The sequence below is a fragment of the Microtus oregoni genome, unplaced genomic scaffold (assembly GCF_018167655.1).
Source record: "Microtus oregoni isolate MIOR12 unplaced genomic scaffold, Mior012 000034F_ref0000314, whole genome shotgun sequence".
NCBI classification, from domain to species: domain Eukaryota; kingdom Metazoa; phylum Chordata; class Mammalia; order Rodentia; family Cricetidae; genus Microtus; species Microtus oregoni.
Window position 1 is genome coordinate 14,721,727 of NW_024543093.1, and position 11,795 is coordinate 14,733,521.

Consider the following 11,795-nt stretch of genomic DNA (forward strand, 5'->3'; position numbering starts at 1 on the left):
ACAACTTTCATGGCACCTCCTTTCCTGGGACAGGCACTCTGGAATAAGGGTACTAAAAGGAGGAGAGGGGCTACTCAAATCCTTTAGGGCCTAGAAGTTTATGTTAGTGTGATTGTTTCATGCTCCAGTTCTGTGATTTTGAATAGAATGTTTATTCTATGATATTTCTAGCTGTGCACTTACTGCCTTGACTTCCCTATAATGACAAATTGTAAACTGAGTGTGAGAAACTCAGATGTGATAACTAAATAGCTTTGAACTCTCAACAACAGGCCCCGTTGTATCTCTTAGAGTGTTCCAGAGAGAACTCTCCTACAGGTTGTGCAGAGAGATGAGGAAGGATTCCAGCAACCACAGAGTTGAAATCATCCAGGCTGAACCTTGAATCTGCTAGGGAAGAGAAGAGAGTCAGGCGCAAAAGCCATTTCAAAATCAGCTGGAGGGATGTGAGGGGTGTATGAACCATGGCCAGAATTCCCAGCAAGGTCAAGAGGGGGAGAAAGTCAGGCAAGCTTGGGAAAAGGAACGAGGAAGAAAGATGCCCTTCCTTCCTTCCTTCCTTCCTTCCTTCCTTCCTTTCTTTCTTTTTTTGAGACAGCGTTTCTCTATGTAGCCCTGGCTGTGCTGGAACTCACTCTGAAGACGAGGTTGGCCTCAAACTCACAGAGATCCTCCTGCCTCTACCTCCCTTGTGCTGGGATTAAAGGCATGAACCCCACTGCTGGGCTGAAAAGTCCCATCTTAAACTGTGAGTTTTCACAATGACAAACATGTCAGTAAAATCATTAACCATATATTTGGAAGACAATATGGCTGATCTATCTTCCAGCCTAATGCCCAAATCCCACAGTGATGACCTTAGCTGGAGAGAGTTTCTAGAACTTGTTCAGTAAATTCCTCCCTCTGAAGTAGGAATAACTATTTATTTTTGTGAGTTGTAGGAGGAAGAGGAAGGCTTAGTGAGACAAAAGGAGTGGAAAGTTAGCTATAGGAAGGCAATCCGAGTCTTCAGTAACTGATGTAGGGGGTCCAGCTTGAGGAATGTGATGTTAATGTTGCTGGTCATATGTGCTTTGTTTTGTCTGGCATGCTCTAAAAAGAGACATGGATAAAAGCGTGAGATGAACAGGGAATCCAGCAGCAGTCTTTGAGGAGTGCTGGTGGCTGTCTCTAAACAGCTGTGTGGGCAGAGAGAGAGCACCTGCAGCAACACTGCCACTGCCCTGGCTTTTACTGCAGGTAGAGAGCCTTCCGGAGGGTGCTTTGTATTTCAGGGTTCACTTTCCTTGGTTTCCCTTCCTGAATCACCTCCATCTCTGCCATGCGTCGAGTTACCTGCAACAAGAGGCGTGGTCAGCTTCGGGGACTGGGCTTCTGGGGAGCTGGTGTCAGGAGAGAGAGCATGGATGAGGATGCAGAGAAGGGTTGGTGGGTTCCATGCCTCGAGACAGTAATTATCCTCTGGTGTTCCATAATTTCTATGGAATCATTGGCTACCAGGTTTGCATGTGTGTCTACATGTGTACATATGTTTCTCTCATGCATGTGAGAGTTGTCTGAGAGAGATGGTGACATTGGGGTGTCTTCTTTCATAATGTTTTATTGAGGTAGGGTTTCTCATTGAATTAGTACCTCACCGATTTGAATAGATTCTCTAAGCCTCCACCATGCACAAACATGCATACATACCCATCCAGCCTTACATGAGTGTGCCTACACACATGCATACCACACACAAATACATGAAAAAAACCACCTACCCTAAGATCCATCCCCACACATAGTGAGCTTGGGAGACCCAATATGTTTGTATAAAGATGGGGGGCATAGGGAAAGGCTGAGAGGGGCTCCGCCTGGGTAGGGGTCCCAGATGACTCAGCTGCCTCACCTCTTCCAGTAGCTCTGTGATGGGTCCTGTTTTGTTTGTAAACACATCTGTCAGGATCTGGATGAAGGCAGAGCCTTTCTCATCATGTCTATAGGAGAGGTAACCTGCAAAAATCAGAGAACTGAGTTTGGAGAAGTCTTTAGAGAGGAGGGGACCCTGGGAGAGGGTGCCTTCCTGAAGGAGAAGTTCAGGGGTCAGGCATGCTGGTCGTGGGTCATGGGAGGGGCAGCACAAGCTTCCCTGGGCTAGCTGAGACCTCATACCCTCTACTGTGGAGAAGATGTGGAGGGAATCCGTATATGTTGGGATGGTTTGGGGTTTGCTCTTCATGACCACAGCAACCTGCTCTCCACCCATTTCTTCACCAGGGTCTCTGTGCTCTAAAACCAAGGGGAAGAAGAAGGAAAAGTCAGGGAGAAAAGTGGGACAGAGAGAAGGTTGTAGAGTAATCTGGTTGCATGCTGGGTTCAGCTGGGGTCCTGAGTCTGGGATCAACCTGGATGAAAAGAGACCCTGGGCTGGAGAGATGACTCAGTGGTTAAGAGCATTTATTGCTCTTGCAGAGGATCAAAAATCAGTTTTTAGGGCCCATGTAGCTCCAGCTCCAGGGAACTGCACCCTTTTCTGGCCTCCTTAATCACCTATAGTCACCCATGTACACACTTACACACACACACACACACACACACACACACACACACACACACACACAAAATAAATCTTAAAAGTACATGGACTCAGCTGGGCATGATGATGCATGCCAATAATCTCAGCACTTGGAAAACCAAGGCAGGAAGATCATAAATTTGAAGGTAGCCTGGACTACATAATGAGTTCCAGGCTAGCCTGGGATACATAGTGAGACTTTGTCTGAATACTCTTTCACCAAAGAACAGGATGTGGTATCCCAGTCCTCACCTCCTCTGCAAGCCTGAATGATGTACACTTTCGGCTTGCCTCTCAGGGCCTTGCAGTTCTTGTTGTTCAAGACATCAAAAAGGTCCTCCAGTCTCACCATCCTCTCATCTTCTCCCTTGAGGAGGCCTTCCTCACCATGTGCCATGAGCACCACGAAGGCACAGCTGACAGGCTCTTCCCTATCATCTATGGTCTCCTGAAATTTTTCCAACTCTTCCAGGAATTGCTTGGAGGAAGAGGAATGAGCAGGCTCAGATAGGTGCCGTGAAGCCTACCTTTCTAGTCCTACCCCCCTTTTTTCCTGCCCTGGAACTGGCAACTCAGTACCTCAGCAGTGGGATCTGACTTCATGGTGCTTTCAAATTTTAGGTGATGGAACATGCGACTCAGGGCATCCATGTCTTCCTCAGAACCCTCCCGGGCTTTGGTGACACATAGTGTCAGAGCCAGACGGTCACCCGTCATATCATATCTTTCCTAGAGCAGAGAGACATAGGAAGACAAAAACAGTGCAACGAAGCCTAAGGTTAGGGTTGGCAGCTAAAACAAAAGGTACCTGTGTCACTCAAACTTCACTTCCAAGGTTGTCTTTGTGGTACTGGGAATTAAACCCAAGGCCTTATCTCTACTAGACCCATGCTCTAACACAGAGCCATATCCCCAGTCCCTGACACTCAGATAAAAAGCCAGTAAGTATGGGTGCATCTATCCAAGCATGGGAATCACACTGGCGATTCCATTCCTGTGAACATGTTAGTGGATTATTACACACATAAAAGAGAACATGAAGTTGGGGGGACATGTTGGGGAAATATGATGGGAGTTGGGGGAGGAATAGGGGTGAATATTATCATGTTTCATTCTATACATGTACAAAATTCTCAAATAATAAAAATACAAACAACAACAACAACAAACAAATATTTAGTGTAAACATTTCCCAAATATTTCAGGTATGTGCTTAGACAACAAAACCATTTGTTACTGATGTGGAATTCAAGTTCACCTGAGTACCTCCTATTTGCATTCCCCAAGTATGACAACTCAGCCTTGAGTCTAAATTCAGTTTGCAGATATAAGTGAGTGCGTGCATATGGGGTGGAGATTGGGGTGGGTGGGATATTGAAGGTCACCTCCAGTGGTCACATCTGGTGGGCTTGGCTCTCTCCTGGTCCTTCCAGATGGAGCTCTGAGGAGGTCAGGGTGGTCTGACTGTGACATCTGTCACCTCATTGACCTGCAGGGGTTGATTAAGCTGATCTGGCTGGCTCAGTAGATGTCCCCATCCTCCCTCGCTGTGTCAGGTGTGTCTTTCCTGAAACTGTGCACTCAGCCAAAGAGGAAGACCTTCCCTCATTGACACTTAGGTCAAAAGTGAGTGAATATCTGCACTCCTCTGCTAGAACCTTCAAACAAGTCCCCAAGGTTCACGGTGCTCTGAGGAATTTTGTATTTCTTGCTCACTTGTGGAAGCCTCAGAATGTCTAAAGCCATGACTGGGATCCTATCTTGTGTCATCTGAGAAAGAATGGTATTGGGGGCCAGTTTTTCTTCTTTGAAGAGAAGCAGTTGACTGAGAATCAAAGTGGTAAGAGTTTTTAGGTCTTGGAAACAGATGTAGCTGGGTTCCATCCCCCTTTCTTCAATTTGTATTTTTTTTGTCATCCTTTTTATTCTTTCTGAAACATCAAGTTTCTCACCACTTTCCCACATCCCCATCCTTTCTGTGCCCTCACCCACCGCATTCAAGGGCTGAGGACCGCTCATCTTTCTTCAATTCCAAGTTCGGCTTTCAGCTCGGTTGTCTTGTTCTGGAGGTAAGAGAATATAGGTAGAAAGTCTCCGTAGAAAGATTGAGGGGATTGGGTGGCAGATCGACATGTCTACTTTGGGCTATTGAAACTGAGTAGGAAAGTTTCTATATGGTCAGACTGGGCAAGATCTGAGTCCCTGGAATGTGTTCTTTCTAGAATCACAATATGATGGAGTCTTTCATCAATGCTATTCTAGGCCCATCAAAACTGGCATCTCTTGTCTTTAATCCCAGCACTCAAGAGGTAGAGGCAGGCAGATCTCTGTGAGTTCAAGGTCAGCCTAGTGTACACAGTGAGTTCCAGGACAGCCAGGGTAGTTACATAGAGAAATCCTGTCTCAAAAACCCAAAGGGGAGAGAAAAAGAAAATAAAAGGAAAGTAGGCATCTCTCTGGAACCCTGCTTTCTTCCTCCAGAACAACCTCCTGATTGTGCGGGGGAAGACTCTTCCTCCCCAGGACAGTAGTTCACATATCCCTCCATTTATAAGGGATGACTGGCTGGGGAAGATTCAAGGTTAACTTAAACGGAGAATTCCATTGAACTGAGGACTGTCTTGACACTGTCCTGGTGACTCTCCCGTCTGAAGAGGTCAGTCTGTCTCTCCTTCTTTGCCTTGAGAGTGAGCATTTGCCAGCAGTCTTCATCCTCCTCTCCGAGTCCTGTCTTGCTCTCTGGCAAACTGAAGGATATCTGGAACGCCATGGGCCTTTTCTCACACTTCTGTATCAGGCTGGAATTCTTATGATTGGAGTGACATAATGTCTGCTATGCCTTCTCTCCATTGCATCTCTTCTGCCTACTTACCAATCCACTTGTCCATTCACCATCCAGTCATGTGTCTATCCATCTACTCATTTATACATCCATTCATGAATCCACCAGTCACTTTCTGAGCATTTATTCATCAACTCATCCATCCATCCATCCATCCATGCATTTTTATATCCAATGGTCTAACAGTGCACTCATCTGTTACTCTCCTTTCAACCATCAATCATCCATCTATTCATTTATACCCCAACCATCAATCTATTAGTTGCCTGTATGCCAATCCATCCTCTCACCTATGCATCTGACTCTCTACTCCTCCACTCATAAAGGACATGTTTCCTGACAGTTTTTTTTCATGTATTAAGCATGGGGAAGACATTACATCAGATGGACCTTCTCTTTGTTCTTGTGTAGGTCTATAACAGATATGAACATCAAATCCCTTTCTCTCCTATGATGACAACACACACACACACACACACACACACACACACACACACACACACACACCACACTCATGCCCTCAGGAAAGAGGAGCCAAATGCTTTGACTGGAAGTGATGGGAACCCATCTTTGAACCCAGACTCAGCAGAACCCACTTCTACCCCTGTCATCGTCTAAAACTTAAGCATCTCACTTCCTCTCTGAGATCCAGTTTTTTGCGCTTGGAAAGGCAGGACCTGGGAATAGCACTAAGTACTTGATCAGTAAAGGCAAAGTAAGGCAGGCTTCATGATCCTTACTTGCCTCCTGGGTGTGTCGCTCCCTTCTCTGCCTGTTTATACATGCATTATAGCAGTGTGTGTTTTTACAAACTACGCATTGAATATCGCTTTAAACATCTTCATAATTACATGCACATAAAGAAGATTGTAAGACATATGTATTGACAGGAAAAACAAACTTTACAAGAAACATCTCATACTTTATAAAATATTAGATTCCTTAGACTAGATCAAAGAAAATGACACGAATAGGAAACAGCAGTGTTTCCTGTGACTCTTACTCCCATGGTTGACACTGGCAGCTGAGCTGTTTTCACAACCAAAGCCTGAGGCCTTTATCTGTGTTTCCATCAGGGCTGACAGTGTGGGTGGAGAGGCAGTGTTGAGGAGAGCATGTTGAGCAAACAAATAACAAACAAGTGAACAGATGAGAAAAGGCCTGTATAGACAGATGGAAGGATGGATAGAGATTTCTTCAGTTATTTCGGAACAGAATGGGGGAAGGAGAGAGGGAGAGAGAGAGAGAGAGAGAGAGAGAGAGAGAGAGAGAGGAGAGGGAGACGGAGGGAGACAGAGAGGGAGACAGACAGGGAGAGACAGAGAGAGAGACAGACACACACAGACAGACAGACAGAGGGAGAGACAGACACATACACATATACATACACAGAGAGAGGGAGGGAGGGAGAGAGAGAGAGAGAGAGAGAGAGAGAGAGAGAGAGAGAACAGTAAGTGGCTGGCAAACCCCTCACCAGCCGCAGAAGCAGGTGCTCCTTGGGGTCAGGCCCTGGCTTGTCTGTCTCCAAACTGCTGATGCTGCGCTGTCACCCAGGAGGAGTTAGACTCATGCGTTGCTCTCTGAGAAGGGGCGGACACAGAGATCTTCCTAGGTTTCTCCTGAGATCCCGTCTGTGACTGGAGCAGTGCAAGCCCTGTCCCTTTATTGCCAGCGAGATTTCTGTCACTCAAGAAGCCTGGTGACGAGAGGGCCACACCCTAGACAGCAGGTGTGGAAATAGAACCAAACGCCCATGGAATGGCTGAGAGCATGATGGCGTGTCGCAGCTGACACCCCCCGGCCTAGGTGTCCGAGGTATAGCATCCAAATGAGAGAAACCACACGTCCTCCGCTCACCACCCTGGGTTCAGCTGAAGTCCTTATTAATGTGTGATCTCTATCATTAAGTCCTTTTCATTCATTCCACCCCTTACCAGACATATAACAGTGGCTTCACTTCCTCATGGTCTCCGGTCCTTAGGAATTCTCAGGAGCCCTCAGGGGGTTAGCATTGTTCCCTCCTATTTTGAAGCCAAGGCTCATGGTTGGGTAAACAGGTGGCTGCTTAACACCACCCAGCTAGTACTTGGCATTCAAAGCCAGGACAGGCAAATCCTTCCTGATTCTTCACGGTCCCCTCATCAGCGCTCTTCTCTTCCTTTGATTCTCTCTCTGCTGTTCTTTTCTAGTATCTTGTTTTCTGATTATTTTTCTGTTGACAGCTTTCATGAGATAAACTCATGTATCATACTGCTCTTCCATTTGACATGTCCAGTTCACTGATTTCGTTATCTTTGCAGATTGGTGCCAGGGACTCTTCACCACCATCCACTCTAGAACATGCCCACAGCCTTAAAAAGACAGAGTCTCTCATTGAACTAGGAACTAGGTCTGCAGCCAGCAATTTCCTGCAATACTCCTGTCTCTGTCTCCAAAAGTGCTAGGGTTATAGGCCTAATTAATGGTTGCACCTGGCCTTTTCCATGGGTTCTGGGGATTTGAACTTAGATCCTCATGCTTGTACATGAAAAACTCTTATTCACTGATGCATCTTCCCAGTCATGTATTTTTATAGTCATTTTATTATATATATATATTTTTAATTAAAACCCTACCATTCCCTGTGCTATAGCTTGTTTGTGGGGCTCAGAGGACAGTTTACGATAATTGGATCTCTCTACTGTGTAGTCTGAGGGATCAAACTCAGGTCACCAGGTTTACAGTAAGTTCCTTTGCCTTCTGAGCCATCAGTCCACCCCCCTTCTTAAGCCCTGTGTGGCACTTGTGTGTGTGGGAGTGCATGCACATGAGTGCATGTGTGTGGAGGCCAGCTATCCATGTTGGATATCTTCCACTATGGCTTCTCCCCCTTAGTTTTTGAGTCACGATCTCTCACTGAGCTTCAGGCTCACTGGTTCAGTTAGACGAACTGTCCAGCAAGTCCCTGATAATTACCTGTCTTCACCACCCATGGCTAAGATTACAATGTGTGCTGCTATCCTCAGCCTTTTATGTGGAGTCTTGGGAATCTGAACTCAGTTTTTCATGGCTGAGGCATCTTTCCATATCTTTTTTTGGGGATATTTCACAGAAATTGATAGGTCTTTTTCTGTGTCTGGCTTCTTTCACTTAGCATAGTATCTCCTTCATATCATGAGTCTCCCCTGCTCTTCATCACTGACCACTGCTCCTTAGGATGAAGCCTGTCTGATGAAGGACATTTAGAATTTCTCTGCCTTTAGATGGTGTGAATTACACATACTCACGTGTAATGTTATGTGCATTCATGGACTAGTGTTTGTGTAAGTGCCTCTGTCTTCAGCCCATTCCTGAGGGTGGAATACTGAAACAGACACCTTGTTTTGATTCTCACACCTGAAATATTCCTTTCCACCCACCTCTCCTGTTTGCTTTGGGGCTACCCAGCCACAAGACCCAACTTATTACTACAGTTCCCCAAATGCTATCCTAATAACAAACACTAGACTTCATTTCTTTTCTACTTTTAGCATTTCATGTAAGTGAGATCTCACAATACACTCTTTTTAAATTTTATTTTTAAAATTTAGTTACTTTTAATTACATTTATATTTTCTTTCTCTGTATGTTTGTGTTTATAACAATGGTGCAGCACATGCATGGAGGTCAGAGGACAATTTGTGGGTTCTTTCCTTCCAACATTTTTGTCCCGGGGATAATAGAACTCACATGATCAGGCTTGGCAGCAAGTGCCTTTACCTGTTTAGCCATCTTGTTGGCCTCTTATGCTGTCATTTTGAGTTGGTTCACTCAGCATTGTGTTTGTACAGTCTAGTAAGTTTTTCTTTCTTTCTTTTTTGTTTTTTTTTGAGACAGGATTTCCCAATAGCTATGGAACCACCTACAGAACAGGCTGGGCTCAAAACCACAGAGATCCATCTACCACTGCCTCCTGAATGCTGGAATTAAAGGCATGTGCCACCATCACCCAGTAACAGTCCAGTAATTTCTAATGTATGTGTTTAGATCTTCAAACCAATTGCAGATTGGTAATGACTCTTGGGGTCTTAAAAGTTATTCACACTCACAGGCCATTTTGAGATATTTTTTATTCATTGTTCTTCCATAAAATTTCAGCTGATTATCTATCATCTGTGTATGTATGTATGTATGTATGGATTTATCATCTATTATCCATTTAATATCTATCTATCTATCTATCTATCTATCTATCATCTGTTTACCCACCTATCCATCCATCTATCATCTGTCTGACCATCCATCCATCCATCCATCCATCCATCCATCCATCCATCCATTTATCATCTACCCATCTATATATCTAAGTGTATATGGATGTATCATCTATTATTTATTTAATATCTATTTATCTAAATCAATATATCTTTGTATTATCCACTTAATATCCATCTATTATCTATCTATTATCCATTTAATATCTATCCATGTATCTGTCATCTATCTATGCATCCATCTATCTTTCATCCATTTTCCACCTATCATCTATCACCCTTTTAATATCTATTATTTATCCATCTATTTATATCTATCTATCTATCTATCTATCTATCTATCTATCTATCTATCTACACATCCACCCATCACCTAACAATCTATTATTCTATTTTACAATCTGTCTAAGAAAATCTATCAAACCTATCTGTTTCTGTGGTCTATATCTCTACACATCTGTACACAGATTTATATCTGTATATACTGTGTATACTCAGTGTGTACCCAAACACTAGACATATAAAGAGTAAACCAATGCTTACCCCTCTGGTGGTGCTACTGCTCCCTGAAAATGGATGCCTCCTATGCAGTGTGCCTTGTAGGCAGACTATACCTGTCCTGCCTGATTTCTCACTGGTGGGTATTTGGGTCATTTCTACTGTGACTTCAGACTATGAGTCATGACGCTGTGGACCGATAGCTTGGATCTTTTGGTGAATGCACACATGATTTACTCCTGGGCACCCTTTTGTGGTGGGCGCCGCTGAAGCAGTGCCAGCTGCTTCAGTCTCACCCCAGCAATGCAGAGTTTGCCAAGCCCACAGCAGCACGGGATTCTCGTCCTTTCCACCTTGGTCATTTCAGTACATGAGCAACCTCCAGGCTCTGAAAGCTGTACAATATTTCATTGAGTGGGTGTCAGGAATTTGTTTAGTCATTCGTCTGCTGATGGACAGTTTGGGTGTTTCTTGTTTCTCTCTATGACAAGTAAATGTCGCCACAGGCCAACTTCACACATGCCAGTTTAGACGCATGTTTAAGTCCCTATTCTTTCTTTGAAAACTAAAAAAAAATATATGTATTTATTTATTTGCAGGTGTGTATATGAGAGTGTGTCACAACTTTTGGGAGTTGGTTCTCTCCTTTGATCTTGTGGGTCCCAGGAACCTCACTCAGACCATCAGGATTGGTGGCAAGTGAGTGCCTTTACCTGCTGAGCCGTCTCACCTACCCGGAAGAATTTTCTGAATAAGAGCCTCCTAGGGGTAGATCTATTGCCTCTGGCTTTGACATATTCTGCCTGTCATCATTCCTCCCCCAGTTGCCTTTCCATCAAGCAATATAGAAAAGGGGGGGGAGAGGGAGGGAGAGAGAGAGAGAGAGAGAGAGAGAGAGAGAGAGAGAGGGAGAGAGGGAGGGAGGGAGGGAGGGAGGGAGGGAGAGCGAGAGCGAGAGCGAGAGCGAGAGCGAGAGCGAGAGAGAGAGTCTATTTTCCTGCCTTGCCATCAGCACAGGCTATTCCTACCAAGCACAAGTTTCCCTGTGTGTGAAATGACGGTGACACTGCCTGCTTTCTCTGTGGGAGATGTACATACAAGGTCACCTGCGTACACAGCAGCTCATGAAGTTGGCTCTCTGCACATAGGAGGCACACTGTTTCCTCCTCTGTTTTTGCATGTTGCAGACATGCAAGACAGGCACCGCCATGCTGGACTTTCTCTCCAATCTTTCCCCATTTGTTCTGTTATTTTCAGGCATTGGTCCTGAAATTTCTTTTGAAAAACCTATCCCAAAGTGGAAAGACGTGTGAGTTTTGAGAATATTTCCACTTGAACGCTCCAACTCAAACAGCGAATGTCTCCTGTCTGAGTGAGTTCAGGAGGAAAGGTAAAGAAAAATCCAGGCTGATGTGGAGCTGGGCTTTCAAGTAGTATTGAGCTTGTGGGATCCCTGTTCTTGTCTGATGGCGCTTACCCTTAGGAGCACTGTGAGAACTGGGCTTTTTCACAGTCTGGCACTCCCAGAACACACTCACTTCCAGTGACAAGGACTCAATCTAGAATGCAGAAAATGGAAATTTGTCTGGGTTGGGGTTTGCTGCATGTGAGATGATAAAAGGTCAAAAGGTTCTAAAATGTTCCGGAATTCTTGGTTGTTTTTCATCTA

At 44.7% G+C, this 11,795-nt stretch overlaps 1 protein-coding gene across 1 annotated transcript; it reads right to left on the minus strand.

Moving 5' to 3' along the window:
* Positions 1-1,230: 1,230 nt before the first annotated feature.
* Positions 1,231-11,336, minus strand: Casp14 (caspase 14). The gene is made up of 7 exons (XM_041630177.1): positions 11,241-11,336; positions 6,871-6,939; positions 3,134-3,283; positions 2,807-3,032; positions 2,152-2,268; positions 1,889-1,992; positions 1,231-1,335 (listed from the first exon to the last, which is right to left on the minus strand). The coding sequence occupies exons 1-7, from the start codon at positions 11,334-11,336 to the stop codon at positions 1,231-1,233; spliced, it is 867 nt and encodes a 288-aa protein (XP_041486111.1).
* Between the last annotated feature and the right edge of the window lie 459 nt (positions 11,337-11,795).

Excerpts from the sequence above, each read along its gene's own strand:
- Casp14 (XM_041630177.1), bottom strand. The coding sequence starts at position 11,336 with ATGGCGGTGCCTGTCTTGCATGTCTGCAACATGCAAAAACAGAGGAGG. Across the intron at positions 3,284-6,870 it reads AGCACCTGCTTCTGCGGCTG|GAAAGATATGATATGACGGG; the intron begins GTGAGGGGTTTG and ends TCTCTGCTCTAG. Across the intron at positions 3,033-3,133 it reads AGTCAGATCCCACTGCTGAG|CAATTCCTGGAAGAGTTGGA; the intron begins GTACTGAGTTGC and ends TCTTCCTCCAAG.